This window comes from Echinops telfairi, unplaced genomic scaffold (genome assembly GCF_000313985.2).
Source record: "Echinops telfairi isolate 266 unplaced genomic scaffold, ASM31398v2 ScPeMD7_23;HRSCAF=83, whole genome shotgun sequence".
NCBI classification, from domain to species: Eukaryota; Metazoa; Chordata; class Mammalia; order Afrosoricida; family Tenrecidae; genus Echinops; species Echinops telfairi.
The window spans coordinates 10442476-10456084 of record NW_022103920.1 but is presented as its reverse complement, the minus strand read 5'-3'; the positions used below and the strand labels follow the sequence as shown (position 1 = coordinate 10456084).

The 13609-nt window shown below is 44.6% G+C and overlaps 1 protein-coding gene across 1 annotated transcript in view; it reads right to left on the bottom strand.

Annotated features, from left to right (window-relative positions):
• CNOT4 (CCR4-NOT transcription complex subunit 4) overlaps positions 1–13609 on the bottom strand; it is a 140097-nt gene that overhangs the window by 19212 nt on the left and 107276 nt on the right. Inside the window, exons 10-11 of the mRNA XM_004707826.2 lie at positions 11278–11527; positions 9598–10092 (exon numbers count right to left, since the gene is read on the bottom strand). Of these exons, the coding sequence (XP_004707883.1) occupies positions 9598–10092; positions 11278–11527 (745 nt within the window). The remainder of the gene's footprint in view (positions 1–9597; positions 10093–11277; positions 11528–13609) is intronic.

Genomic DNA, 13609 nt, shown 5'->3' with positions numbered 1-13609 from the left:
CAACAGAAAAGTGGGCGAAGGGAGACATCGGACAGGGCAAGATATGACAAAATAATAATTTATAAATTATCAAGGGTTCATGAGGGAGGGGTAAGCGGGGAGGGTGGGGGAATGAGGACCTGATGCCAGGGGCTTGGGTGGAGAACAAATGTTTTGAGAATGATGAGGGCAGTGAATGTACAAATGTGCTCTACACAATTGATGTATGTATGGATTGTGGTAAGAGCTGTATGAGTCCCTAATAAAACGATTAAAAAACAATTTGACATGGGAAAACCTCCACATGCTGCTGCATTTATTCATTACATGGAGGCACACAAGCGCAACTCAGTCATAAGGCCCAAAGAAGCCAGGGGGCTAGGAACCACAGTCTCAGAGGACATCGAAGTCAACTCGAATGTCACCGTCCATAAAGGGGATGCTCTACACATACTGCTTTGGTCGAGTAGTACACCTGGAGTCTTAAAATGCTTGTGTGCGGCCAACCAAGGAAGTTACAGCTATTGCAGTCTTCCTCTCCGGAGCAAAGAAGAGTTAAAACAAACAAATAAAAATACCAAAGTCTTGAGGAAACAATGAGTCCAAAAGGCTAATGGACTGCATGAACCATTGTCAGAGACCAAAAGAACTAGATGGTGCCCACCTACCGCTACCAACTACTCTGAGCAAGATCACAGTAGAGGGTCCCAGAGGGATTGAGAGAAAAATGTGGAACAAAATCCAAATTCTTAAAATAAGAACCAGACTTGCTGGTTGGAGAGACTGGCGAACTCAGAACTGAGCCCACTCTCTGAGATCATCTTCCAAAACAAAACTCATTGCCATCAAGTAGCTGTCAACTCACAGTGACCCTAAGGGACAGGGAAAACCCAAATCTTTGTAGGTTTTCTAAGGCTGTAACTCTTCTTTATGGGAATAGAAAGCCTCATCTTCCTCCTACAGAGTAGCTGGTGGTTTTGAACTGCTGGCCTTGCAGTTGACAGCCATCCTGGAACGACGAAGCCACTGGGACTCCTTTGTAGACTAAAGACATCCTGTGTTAGATCTGGGGTTCCTCAGATGTGAGAAAGGCGAGACTGTCTCCCGCTTAGACTCTCTTCAAAGTAACAATTCTCCACAATGGGCATGTTATCAAGGGAGAACAGCAGGACACCATCCTTGATAACGTAGAGGATTAGTGAACAAGACAAAGACCCACAGTAACACGGCGGCCACCGTGGCTCCAAACAAAGCACTAATTACGACCAGGCAGTATTCCCCTCTGCTGGACACAGGGTCGCGATGAGTCTGACCTGACACCACCTACCAACCACAACCGCACAAGATAACTTACGAATCACTGTAGTTTCCCTTGTATGGTACTGCTATTTTAAAAGTCAATTGAGTAGATTTGGGGAAAACATTCAAGATCAAACAAAAACGCTAAAAATGGGCCCCAGTTTACAAACAGTTTAAGAACCTAGAGTTTATCCCTTTCTCTAAGGCCTTTTGCAGGCAAGGTACACACTCAAGTGGAGTCTCTCTGTCTCTGACTCTCTCAGACTTGAAGGTGCTTGGAATACCATCCAAATAGGAGTGTGGCAATAGAAATGTACATGAACCAAATGTGTTCAAGTTGTTTGCATTTAAAAGAACACAAATATGGGAGGTTCTTCAAGACAGTAACTGAAGAGTCTCACACACACACACACACACACACACACACACACACACACACACATGGCTGTAAAATACTCAAATCAGAATACTGACTGCATCTTCCCTATTAAGGTACTTTCACTTCCCTCCAAGCGATCCCATTATAGTAAAAGGGGGAGCACAGGTACTCCCTACCCCTTGTTGCCACAGTTACAGAGCAAGACGATTGAGAGGTACATGAAGAAATGAGCCTGGCTGTTCTGGCCAGCCTTGTGGTAGAAATTTATTAAAGGGCTCATCTGATAAAAATTACTTGAAATGAAATGATTACTCAACTGTTATCTGTGATGGTGCAGTCTGCATTGTTTTTGTTTTTGTTTTTTCAGCCTGGTGTCCCTTAAGACCTAGACTCAGATATTTAATTAATGCCTTGTTGAAATAGGGGTCGGGTATGCAAAACCACCACCTGGAAAAACAATCGCAAAAAGAGAATGAAAAGGAAAATCTGATTAATTAGAAAACCACTTTCCAACGGAACTGTTAGGGAGAAAGAGCAAAGAGGCACTTGCGATTCATCCTCAAACACAGTGATTCGGTCCAGGGGTCCCTGCTGGCAGAGGCTCTCGAAACACTTCCAGGCGCGGTTCTTCACGTTCCTTCCTTACTTCCTTGTTTTGTTTGTTGCTGTTGTCTGTCTGTTAGAGGCTTGTCTGTATGGATTTTCTCTCAGAGAGACATGCATATCTGCACATATACACGAGCCCACATTCTAGCAGGTCATATCAAAGAGGTCTCGGCCACAGGCTAAAGAATCCTGGTTTGATAAAAAAAACTCAAGCCAAACTCACTGCCACTGAGGCAATTCTGACTCTGTGACCCTCCTTATTTTAAAAAGGTTAAGGCGGTCGAGGCAAACCCTGCTTTCCTGGTGGATGATGACAGAGCCATCAGGCCTTGATCCCCAACGAACTTGGAGCTTTTGATGGAGCCTGGCTCTTTGCCGCCATCTGGCTTCATTATGAGCCTGCTGCAAGTGGGAGTCCCCGGTGCGGAGGGCACACTGCCAGTGCTTCAACATCACACTGACAGTAACTATGACTTTCACACTTCAGTTGTGCATTTTTTTAAAAAATCATACCAAATGAAATACTGAGTAAGCAAAAAAGGTCAGACTAAGTATTCTTCGGTTTACAAGGTCTAAGAGTTGCTAAGCTACCTAAAGGTCGACGACCTGCAGCCACTCTGTGTGTGTATAAAGAAATAAAACCCCATTGCCCAAGAAGCCTTTTCCTGGTTTATGGAGGGCCTGGAATAGGGAGGAGAAGGTTGGGTGGGGAGGCTATTTGGGGGTTTTACTCTGAGCTCAGGTTACTCTGGGTAAACTGAACCCAGAAGCCCCTGGCCATCAAATGGACTTCAGACTCACAGGGTTACCACAAGGCTGTGGTCTTTACCGAAGCAGGCAGCCACATCTTTCTACTGCCAAGCAGTTGATGGGTTAGCAGCTTAGCACGTAACGGTTGTGGCCCAGGGCTCTGATATGGGCCAGTTACCTGCCGGTCTGTCAACCTGGCTGTGGGTGAGAGGGCAGAGAGCTACTTCAGGAAAAGCCCAGTAGCAGCTTCTTGACCCTGAAGAGTGAGTCGGGGAAGCAATGGCTGGATGGGCTCCATGAGGGGACACAGGGACGGACAGTCAGGCTAGCGCTGGAGGGGGCAAGAGCTGCTTTATGGGAGAGAAGCGCCCAGGGACCTGGGATACAAGTCCCCATCTCTCATCATACAATGAAAGCCACCATTCAATTCAACTATGACGCAAGGCTGAGGTTTAATCAACAATACTTTATTTGTATTTTTAAATTTCTTGTAATGTTGTCCTAATGCCACTTCTAATTCAAATTGGAGACTGACACATATGCTGAATGTTACCAAAAACAGAATGCACGTGGCTAGTCTGTTAGCTTCTTCCACCTCACTGTTCCCTTAAGGGGGTCCCTGTATTGCAGTGTTGGGAAAGCACCAACCAGTACAGTAAGCCCCGGGGCTTCTTTTCTGGATTCCCTTGATCCCTTTAAGACCTTTCACAAACCACAGTTGTTTTCTTAAATCTCAGGAGGAAGCCAGGCTGTCTCGTGCCCTCCCCGTGCAGTGTGGTCACACTCTCCCAATCATACTTTCACCGTGAGCTTTCAAATGATTTTGAGAAATTTTGTTTTGCCCCCCAAGCCCTGGCACCACCTTCCCTGCCAAGACACCGGCTGTCTGTGAGCAGCTAGCATAACCTGCCTCATCGTGGGCAGTCCTCGCCCTCACCCTGCTCAGGGGCATAGCACTATTTTCTTAGTAGGAGATGGGATAAAAAATCTTAAACCGCTACAGTGGCGCTGTACACACAATGCTGACCCCAAATTTAAGTTTTTAATAAACAGATTGTAAGCTGTCATTCTGTTCTCGAGGCCTTTCCTGGTACGCTGGGCAGTGCATTACAGAAGAGTTATGTTGCATTTAAATGATCACAGTTTGCTTTAAACCATCAACGTATAATTCACCATTCAAAAAGAAGTACAAATGTGCAAACAAGAGAACACACGGTGTCTGCACACGTAACTCATAATACAGGCTCTAAACCCACACCGCGACAGCAACTGCAGGCGTCTGTCTGTGCATTCTGAGATACCACCACGTTTGCGTGCGTGCTACGTTTTCAAAGGATCCAGTGGACACACTCTTCTTAATGTTCCCATTCTTCAGAGGTAGATTAGGACATTACTATTGCTCACAGATTAGTAAACAAGAGAACTACTATATCACTGTTGTGTATTTCCAATAACAGAGCCAAAGTAAGGGCAGCTCTAGCTCATCTCGGCCAGGCTCTGGAGGAGCACTGCAGGTTTACTTGAAGGAGTGAACACTACCTCTGTCCTGAGAAACAATGGCAGCGTTCTGAGGCCAAGAAGCGGTGGCAAAGGCCTAGTGCAGAAACACTGAGCAATGCTCAGGTAACACACTAGTCGTCGGCAAGAGGAACATTTATAATGGCTCTTTTGGTGAATATACATTAAAGACAAAATCAGAAAGGAGTCATGCAAACATCCGGTTGCCCATGCAAGCACCCCAGAGTCTAATCCTCTCCTCAGTCCTGTCGTCAGGGCACAGTAGTGTGGAGACCCGGAGGCTGCTGTCCTTGCTGTAATGAATGGGAAAAGGCTGACAGTGGCCTGGTCGGAACCTTCACCTCTTCTTCCCCTGTGGAAAGTCAGTCATGGTCCAGTTACGGGTGACTAGAGTTGGTAACAGTCCCTTTAAAACATGACTTCAATGCTTGGAATTCTGATAACATATATAAAATACATGCTTAATGGTTGGAATCCAGTGTGAAATAAGACATCAATCTTAAAAGATAAACTTAGCCAAGTCCCTGGAAAGTAGTTATACTCTAACGCACACCCTTCATTTTAATAGTACGCCAGAGATAGGAACAAATACATATAACGGATTATGAATTATAAATATACCAAAGGGAGGGAGATAGAGGTGGGGGGAAATCACAACAAAAAAAACCAGGGAAGCCCTTCTTTCCCAAGTCAACTAGACCCCTTACAAACAATTCAGATGTTCTTAATGGTGAATTCTATTTTGTAGAAAAATTAAAACTCAATTTATGGAAGGTGACTGAGTTTTCAAAGGAAAATACTTTACAAAACAGTGTTTTAAAAGGCAGACACGAGTACATTAAAAATGAAAAAAATCACTGCACATTAAAGATTAGCCTGTTGACACATAGCATCAGATCATTCAGTGCAGACGTCTCAAGTGACTGGAAAGGCATCGGAGCCGCCGCCACCAGGTCCACTGACGAGCGAGAGGAGGCCCGGGTTGGGGAGGAGAGGAGAGCCCCGCAGTTCTCCTGACAATGGGCCACTGTTTCACACCAAGAGACTCTTCCACGCGTGACTCAACAATCAAGTCACTGTTAATATCACTAACCCAGAAACAAAGACAGTGTGAAGAAAACGGCCTTGCCTGCCTAAACTTGGAATGAACAAAACCTGGAGGAGGGAGAAAAATAAATCTGTCCTAAATAGTTTCCAGTATTTTTCTGAATACATCCTCAAACCACAGTGCTTAGACTCACCATGGTTAGGGTTCAGAGGAGTTTGAGCATTACGAAAGGACCTGATCTTACAGAGGGAGCTCCTGGGGAACCATGTCTGCAAAAATGACAGTGACGACAGGGAGTCTTGTGCCTCTTCAAACAGGTTGTTTTCTTTACGCCCCACATCCACCACAAAGAAGCTGTGCAGAGCAAACTTGGGGCATGAGTGCTTGCTTCAGACAAGGCAAAGAGGAAGGCTAAGTGGTAGAATGCTTAGACTTACACCTGTATCTTCACTCTGCAGAGGCTTAGCCCTGGGCTGGGCCCACAGACAGACTCAGGAGGAAGCACTGGAGCTGAAGGGCCCTGCAGGCATGAGAGCAAGCCTGGAGAACAGCCAGGAAGAGGCACCGGCAGACCTACTCAGGAAGGAGGGCCTCTATGACATCAGTGGGAAACTATTCCCATCTGAGTATCTACGTGCCCTCAACACGCTATCTCACTTCTGGGCCAGAGGTATGCCCCTCCTCCGATGAAAGAGCTGCACTGACAGGTCATTTCAAGGGAAAAGAGAAGCCATGGTTTAAAACAGAGGCACGTGGTTCCAATAAAGAACACTGAAGTGGATGCTGAAGTGTCCCCACAAGAATTCTTTCAAAAATCCTTCTACACTCTAAGCAAACTGGACATGCTGCCCCCCCAAATGTGGCTTCCTTACCCCACTAAGGAAGCCACTCAGTAAGAAAAACGCTTCCAATTATGCGAGGATGAAATCGATGTCACATTTCTGGCCAAACCTCTGGTTTCAGTTATCTTAACCTTTAAGAATTAACTGAAACAAACCCCAAATAAATTTTAAATGCAAATGCGTAACAGACAGAAACGTCATCTGCATATGTAGGTGCCACCACCTCGAAAGGGACTCAGTTTTGCAGAGCATGTCTCAGGACTAAACGGGTAGTCAGCTGTGAGGCGGACAGCTGCTCTGAGAAAGAAGCAGCGACCTGCCCTGGTGAAGAAGTCCAAACCCGGCCAGGGTCACTGCATGGCAGAACCAACTCCGACAGGGAGCGTGTCTGCTGTGGTGGCTGGAGGGCTTGGGTGTGGGCAGAGTGGAAGCATACCCTAAAGCAGCAGGTCTCCCCGAGATGATACACACGCTGGCACATTTCCTGACCAACTACCCTTGGGAGCCACAGGAAGATACGAGGCGAACCCTTGCAATAGTCCAGTGCAAGTACAACTTATTTCTAGCTGGGGCCATTCGCGAGGTGTTAAAACTGCTTCAAATGAGACAGTGCTAAGATGTCCATCATTTTCCAACTTTCACTCTGTCATTTCTAAATGTTATTAATATCCTAGATCATCTGGCCAAAATTATTCAATGAAATATTCAGTCCCCTGAGGTCCCTGCTAAATATTTATAAGCTACAAAAGAGAATCTGGTGTAATAATTTCAACCATTTTGGTACAATAAAACTAGTATTTTTCTATTTATATAGAATTTAATAATCAGCTTAACCACAGACACCATTTAAATACTAAGCAAATTATGTATAGCCCAAACAAGGCTCCCTCCACCTCCCCCACTAAAGATTCAGAATCTAAAGGCGGTGACTCAATCCCTAGAATTTCACAGGGAGGTGGGTAATTAATTCTCCACGGTTCAGTATGTGTGTAAGGGAAAGTAAGAGGAACCACAAAGACAGGATCATATTCAGTGTCACACCGTCTCCTACTTTGGGTGAAGGTTTCAAATAGCAAACAGGAGGGTAACCACATCCACCCATCAGTGATTCCTCAACACACTGGGCCATCTCCACGCTGGCTTAAATCCTTGGGTTGAAACTGTTCTTTGGTGCTACTGGACAGTTTGATGGCTTTGAGAGTGGAAGAAGAGACACTTTAACCAAAGTGGTTGTGTAATAAACCACATAAAAGCGAGACATGAAGACAGCTGAGAGCTGGCATTGCACATGGCATCCTGCCCCTCATGCGATTCTGTTGGCCAGAGGTCCAGCCACCTTCTCCTCCATTCTTCACACCATGCTAAGAAGAGGGCCCTGTCAGAGAGGACTGGCCTGCTACTTAGCCCAAAGCAATGACACACTCCCTTCTGCCTCTATGCCTACACTCAGCAGGTTTCCATCAACATACAAGGGCTTTCTCCTCTCGCTGCCAACCTAAATCCACATTAACACAGCCCAGACCAACCCCTGCCTCCTCAACAAAGCTTCCCCAACAACCAAAGGCACAATGACATCCCTGTGGCTTGGTGTCCCAATGACCACTTCCGCATAGGCTTCAAATTTTCTCTCTTCAAGTGCACTGTAACGTTCCTGGAAAAAGTATGCCTACTTTGTATTTCTCACAAGGCCTAGTTCAATGTTGGTCAGATAGGGACCCAAATATTCACTTTAATTGATTTAGTACTTTATTTTTAATATTTAAACTATTTAGGGGAACTGCACTGTAACTTTTTAATGTTGCCATTAAAATACCATGTATGTAAATGATTGAAACAAAAGACTGTACTCTAAGATGCTGCCTTGATTGGAAGAAGACAAGGAGGCCAGGCACTGAAAACTCAGGAAGTAAATCCAACATAGGAGAGGAATGGTCAATGCCAGTCTGGATTGGGTGCCAACGAATGTCACCACGTGAACAGACACTGTCAGTCCCAAAGCGCAGATCACCACAGTTCAGTGCTGTTACATTTGTGAAAATGAACTTTCTCTTGTCAACTGTTAGGCACCAATAGCCACGACACTCAACTTCCTTGCAAATACAATGCTGTGGGTCACACGGGGAGTAAAGTCAAGGGAGTCTGGGGGGTCTCGGCATCTATTCATCCACCTACTTATGAAAGCAAGCAACCAATCAAGCGACTTGCTGTACTAACACATTACCACGTCACCCTGCGCCTTGCCACACTTACAAGGCTCTGGCAAGATACAGAGATGGACTATGCCGGAGAGTGAGGGGCTACTCTCCTCAACCGGAGAAAATCAGGAGAAAAAGAAACACTCGCCCCCAGCAGACGCTTCGAAAGGTGAAGTCACTAGGAAGCTGAAGATTTCCTTAGCTATAGATTATGGGTTCTCAAAATCCAAAGCTCTGAAACCTTCATGGATAGCAATTACTGAACCAGAAGTACTAGGATATCAAACCTACAGGACTCTAAAATTTCTCCTCCCCCAAATAAAAACATGACAGACCAAGAATGCAAAGAGTGCTCCTTAAATTTCTTCTACACAGAAAGTCTATGTGTGCATGTGTGATATGTCTGTATAAAACTCACAGTACAAGTGCTCAAATACTACTACATGTTCACGAGTCACACAGTTGGAGGTATAGGTGTATGTGTGCGAATGTGTAGCAGACATGGTTAGTAATTGCTGAGAGTAGTTGGAATGGCTGTATCCGTCACACTAGTTACCATGTTAGGACTTCTTTTTTAGAGACACTTTGCTTTCAGAATGCAATCTCAGAGTTGTTATCAGGGGGCTGAGCTGTATTTACAGCACCATCATTTTAGAGCCCTTTTTTTTTTTCCTGTTTTGAATTTTAAATAACATTTGAGCAGTTGGTAACTGTCCTATTGAGTCAAATGCTCCCAAACAATAATGAGGTATGATACTCCACCATCCTTATAAAGCTCAATATTACAAGGCATCCATTTGCTTTTTAAAAATTTAGATTATGATAAAGATCTTTCTCCCTCCCCCATAAAAATTTCAGAAACTAAGAAGAAGTACTCTAATTGTTATTCAATAGCTCCCTCCCTTCTGCCTTCATGCCACCCACCCACCAGCCCAAGGTAAGAGTGATGCACAGATTCTTGAAGGCTTTAAAGGAACCTACCTGCTATAGGGATCCCTCCCAGACCTGTGTTGTGCTGTGGCGGGAGATTCAAGTCCAAGAAATTGCTATTTGAGGTGGGGTTTGCTGTGTGGTTCAAGTGCATGATGCTATTGCGTGGAAAGGCCATCCAAGGATAGCGGGCGGCCTGGCCTGGGAAACTGAAGGAATTGTAAACGGCTCGGTGCTGCTGGAACTGAGGGAACCTCTGCGGCAAGACTGAGAAGGTACTGTTGAGAGAGTTGGCATTTGCGGATGCAGCAGGATGCAGGAAGCCAGAGCCTGGACTTTTGGCGGCTGTAGTGTGTGAGGAGTTCTGGAGGGAGGTGGGTGAAAGTGAAGGTTGGTCTTGAACGGAGAGTTCTTTCTCAATCAGGTCTGCTAAGGCTTTGCGAGTGACATCAAAGGGATCAAATCCCAAGTCATCCTCCGGTTGTTTAGAAGAACCAAAGCCAAAAGCTGCTTGCCAGTCTGTAGAGGACGACACTGGGATTGTTTCTGTGGGGAGGAAACATGTGGTTACCCCAAGATCAACTCTCTACTTCACACTGAGCAAGCACCCACACGACTGAGAGTCAACGGTCACACTCAAGATGGGACCAAACCCTGCAAAAGCTGCGTGGTTTTGCAGCAGTGCCCGTAAATCATTACAACACGGCATCAGGGCCTGCTAGCCATTTTTAAATTCCTCATTCACTTGCTCTTGCTTATGATACATTGCTTAATCTCCTAATTCCAAAAGCTGAATTCCATTAATTTTTGCCAATCAGGCAAAACTATACGCTCAGTCATTTGTAATTGAAACCTAAACCATGTCATTTAGATAAAATATAGTAGTGCTACCAGTATATAAAAATCTCTCACTCTCAGTCATCAAGTCAATGAGCAAAGTTTATTTTTAAAATGTTCCCCATCAAGCACCAAGTATGAATAATTCTAAATATATAAGAAAAAAAAGTCATGATTTAGTGGAACAATGTCTATTAATCACTGCTTTTCTCCTGAGGTGCTCATTAATGCAATGTTACTTTATCATTGCAATCTTTTATATAAATAAGAAAACAATGAATAACAAAAATAGAAATGGTTCAAATATACTAAAACACACCTTGTATTATAAAACCATTTACTTCTCTATCAGTTGTGGTGGAGGGAGCTCCTTAACTTTAAGTAAGCAAGTAAGAACCTGCTTAAAAATCTAAGTGCCCAGTACTTCCTAGAAAAGAACGCTCTTATTTGGAGGTAAATGAGGCTATAGTCCTTGGTTTCTGGAGAAGTAGGTCTTTTAACAGTAATTTCTGGGCCCTACTGCAATTTATACAATAGGGTATAGTAGGCTACGCCTTGATTGGGCTGCTAACCACAAGGTCAGTAGTTCAAAACCACCAGTCCCGCTTCACAGAAGAACAGATGAGGCTGCCTACTCTGTAAGGATTTGCAGTCTCGGAAATCCATACAAGAAGTTCTACTCTGTCCTACAGGGTCGCTATGAGTCCCAACTGACTCAATGACAGTGCATCAGTGACTGTAATCTACCTAGCTGCCAACTCCATGCAGTCTGAAAAGCTGCTGTTCTATGCAGAAGGGACGGGGAGAAAAGGTTAAACAGACACCCAACAGAGGGCCTGGGGCCACCTGCAAGGCAGCTGTGAGGAGAGATGTGCGCCTGCAGCCCGGCCATACCTGACGTGAAGAGGCTCTGTGGTTCAGGTGCTGTCGGCCAGTCACTGGACGTCTGTGGGGAGCTGGGGAAAGGAGGAAGCCCACTGGGGATAGGGTTGGGGTGGCGAAAGTTGTCTGAGAATAAAGACTGTGACTCTGTTACTGCCCCTTCAAAAGGAGACCGTGCGCTGTGATTGGATGAGCTGATGGGCATGACAGGGTTGGATTTTGATAAACCGGGTGGTGGTGAAGGCGTATCACTGTGAGATATCTAAAGAAAACAGGAAAAGAAATTAGTCATCGGTACAAGTTCATACATTTGAATAAGCCACAATTAAAAAGGTCTATGATTAAAGTTGTTGGAATAGCGGTCTTCTAATTGGGCCAAGTGAAGACTTAAGAGAGCCTGGACTTTGAGAAACATGAGGAAAGATCACCACCAACGTCACTGACCGGCTGGAGAGCGGCGAGCCGGCCTCCTCTGCTTCCCCAAGCTTCCTGCTCTCACTTGACAGCGGAAGAGCCTTCCTCCCTCTCTGGAGCCAGCTCTAGTACTCTGCCCACAGGAGGACTTCCCAGAGACCAGTAACAACGCATCGGTGACACTCAGACTGGTGACAGCCTTTTTGCAAACCCTGAGATTCCCAATAACTCGTGCGCAAACAAACTGAAGAGAGACCTAATCAAGTTGCTCTCTGACAGGCCGTTCAAAGTTATTTTATGATAAATCTTTATATCATCACTTTGGGGCGTGTACTGTATATACTCGTGTAGAAACTGAGTATTTTAAAACATTTTTAATGCAGGTTTTGTGGTAAAATTAGGTGTCTCCGCTGATATTCGGGTCAGCTTATACTCAAGTACATAGCAGAGTTCCTAAGGCTCCCAGAGATTTGAGTGATGACACGCTCCTCCTCCTTTTCCTGCATCTACTTAGGTGTCTGGCCACTTGCGTGTAGACCAACAAGAGGATGTGACGAGGACTGCTGCAGAGCCTGTCACAGGTTGCCCGCAGCCAGGGTTAGCCTGGGATGTCTGAAAACGACCATTGAAATGGCTCTATCCATCTCATTCACTGAAGCATTGCCAACAGAACTTCGCCATTTAAATTTGGTGGTCATGTAATTTTTACCAAAATCCACACACGTGTTGTCTTGATCAAATCAAAACTACTAACAGAAAATCCAAAGAAATGGTGGCATTTAAAACCTTAGACAGCCACCACCCCAAATCAAAATATCAATATACCCATTTTTGTTTATGAGAAGTGTATGCCTTCTAAGCATAAATTGTATCACATTAAGCTAAAACTCCAGAATGGCAGTGGAAATTAAAAAATGACAAAAATTCAAGGGGACAAAGAAATTACGTTAAATGTCTGATTAATAAAGACGAGCGTGAGCATTTTTTAAACAGATAATAGGGTATTGAAACACTGATATTTTTCTTTTCTTTAAAAAAAATATTTGTACCTTAAAGTACCATATAATTTTTATTTTTAAATGTCAATATTCACAATTTTCTGGAAATGACTCCTCTCACAACTATATGTAACTTATTGAGAAAATAACTTTTTAATCACAAAAAATCACATTTTGTTTAACATTTTATTGACACACAATCCACATAATTCAATTGTTCAATCTAAGAAAATAATCTTAATGTCAACTTAAAATGTGCGTGGGAATATATAGATTTTCAAATTATTTTCCAATATGAACAAAAGTGAGAAAAGAACATGTTTGAGATCTTTAAGTTGTTGAAAGACTCGGTGAGGAACTGACCCTTCTTTGTGGAAGAGATGAGAACAGTGTCTGTTGAACCAATGAAAGAAAATGTACAAAAATGGAAGCAGAGCAGAGGAAACGCTCCTCGGGCGACTAGAAGAGATGACACAGAACATGTTAGCAGGTCAAGTCTCCGTCCAATTTCATTGGAGGCCACTGTGAACAGAGGAACTGTCTGACTTATCACTTGTCACTGGGAGAAGTCAGAGAAAACCACTAGGTGCAAGCACTTGGACAGAAACAGGAGACTGGAGTCCACAGCAAGGGCTGAGGAAGCCTGGGGTGGAGAACCACTGAAATGCGAGGACACACGGTGTGCTACTCTGGGGCCTCTAAGGTCAAATGATCATTCTGCACCATCAAGAAAGGGTTAAGCCGTGCTCTACATTTTCTGAGAAGAAGAAAACTACATGCAACATGTCTTTAAAAGATGTCTCCCCAGTTCCGGGGGGACATGGGAGAGGGGGAGGGGGGAAGGGAAAAAGAGGGGATAACAAACCCAGGGACAAGGGAACAACAAGCGATCCAAATTGGTGGGGAGGTGGGTGTGGGAGACCTGGTAGGGC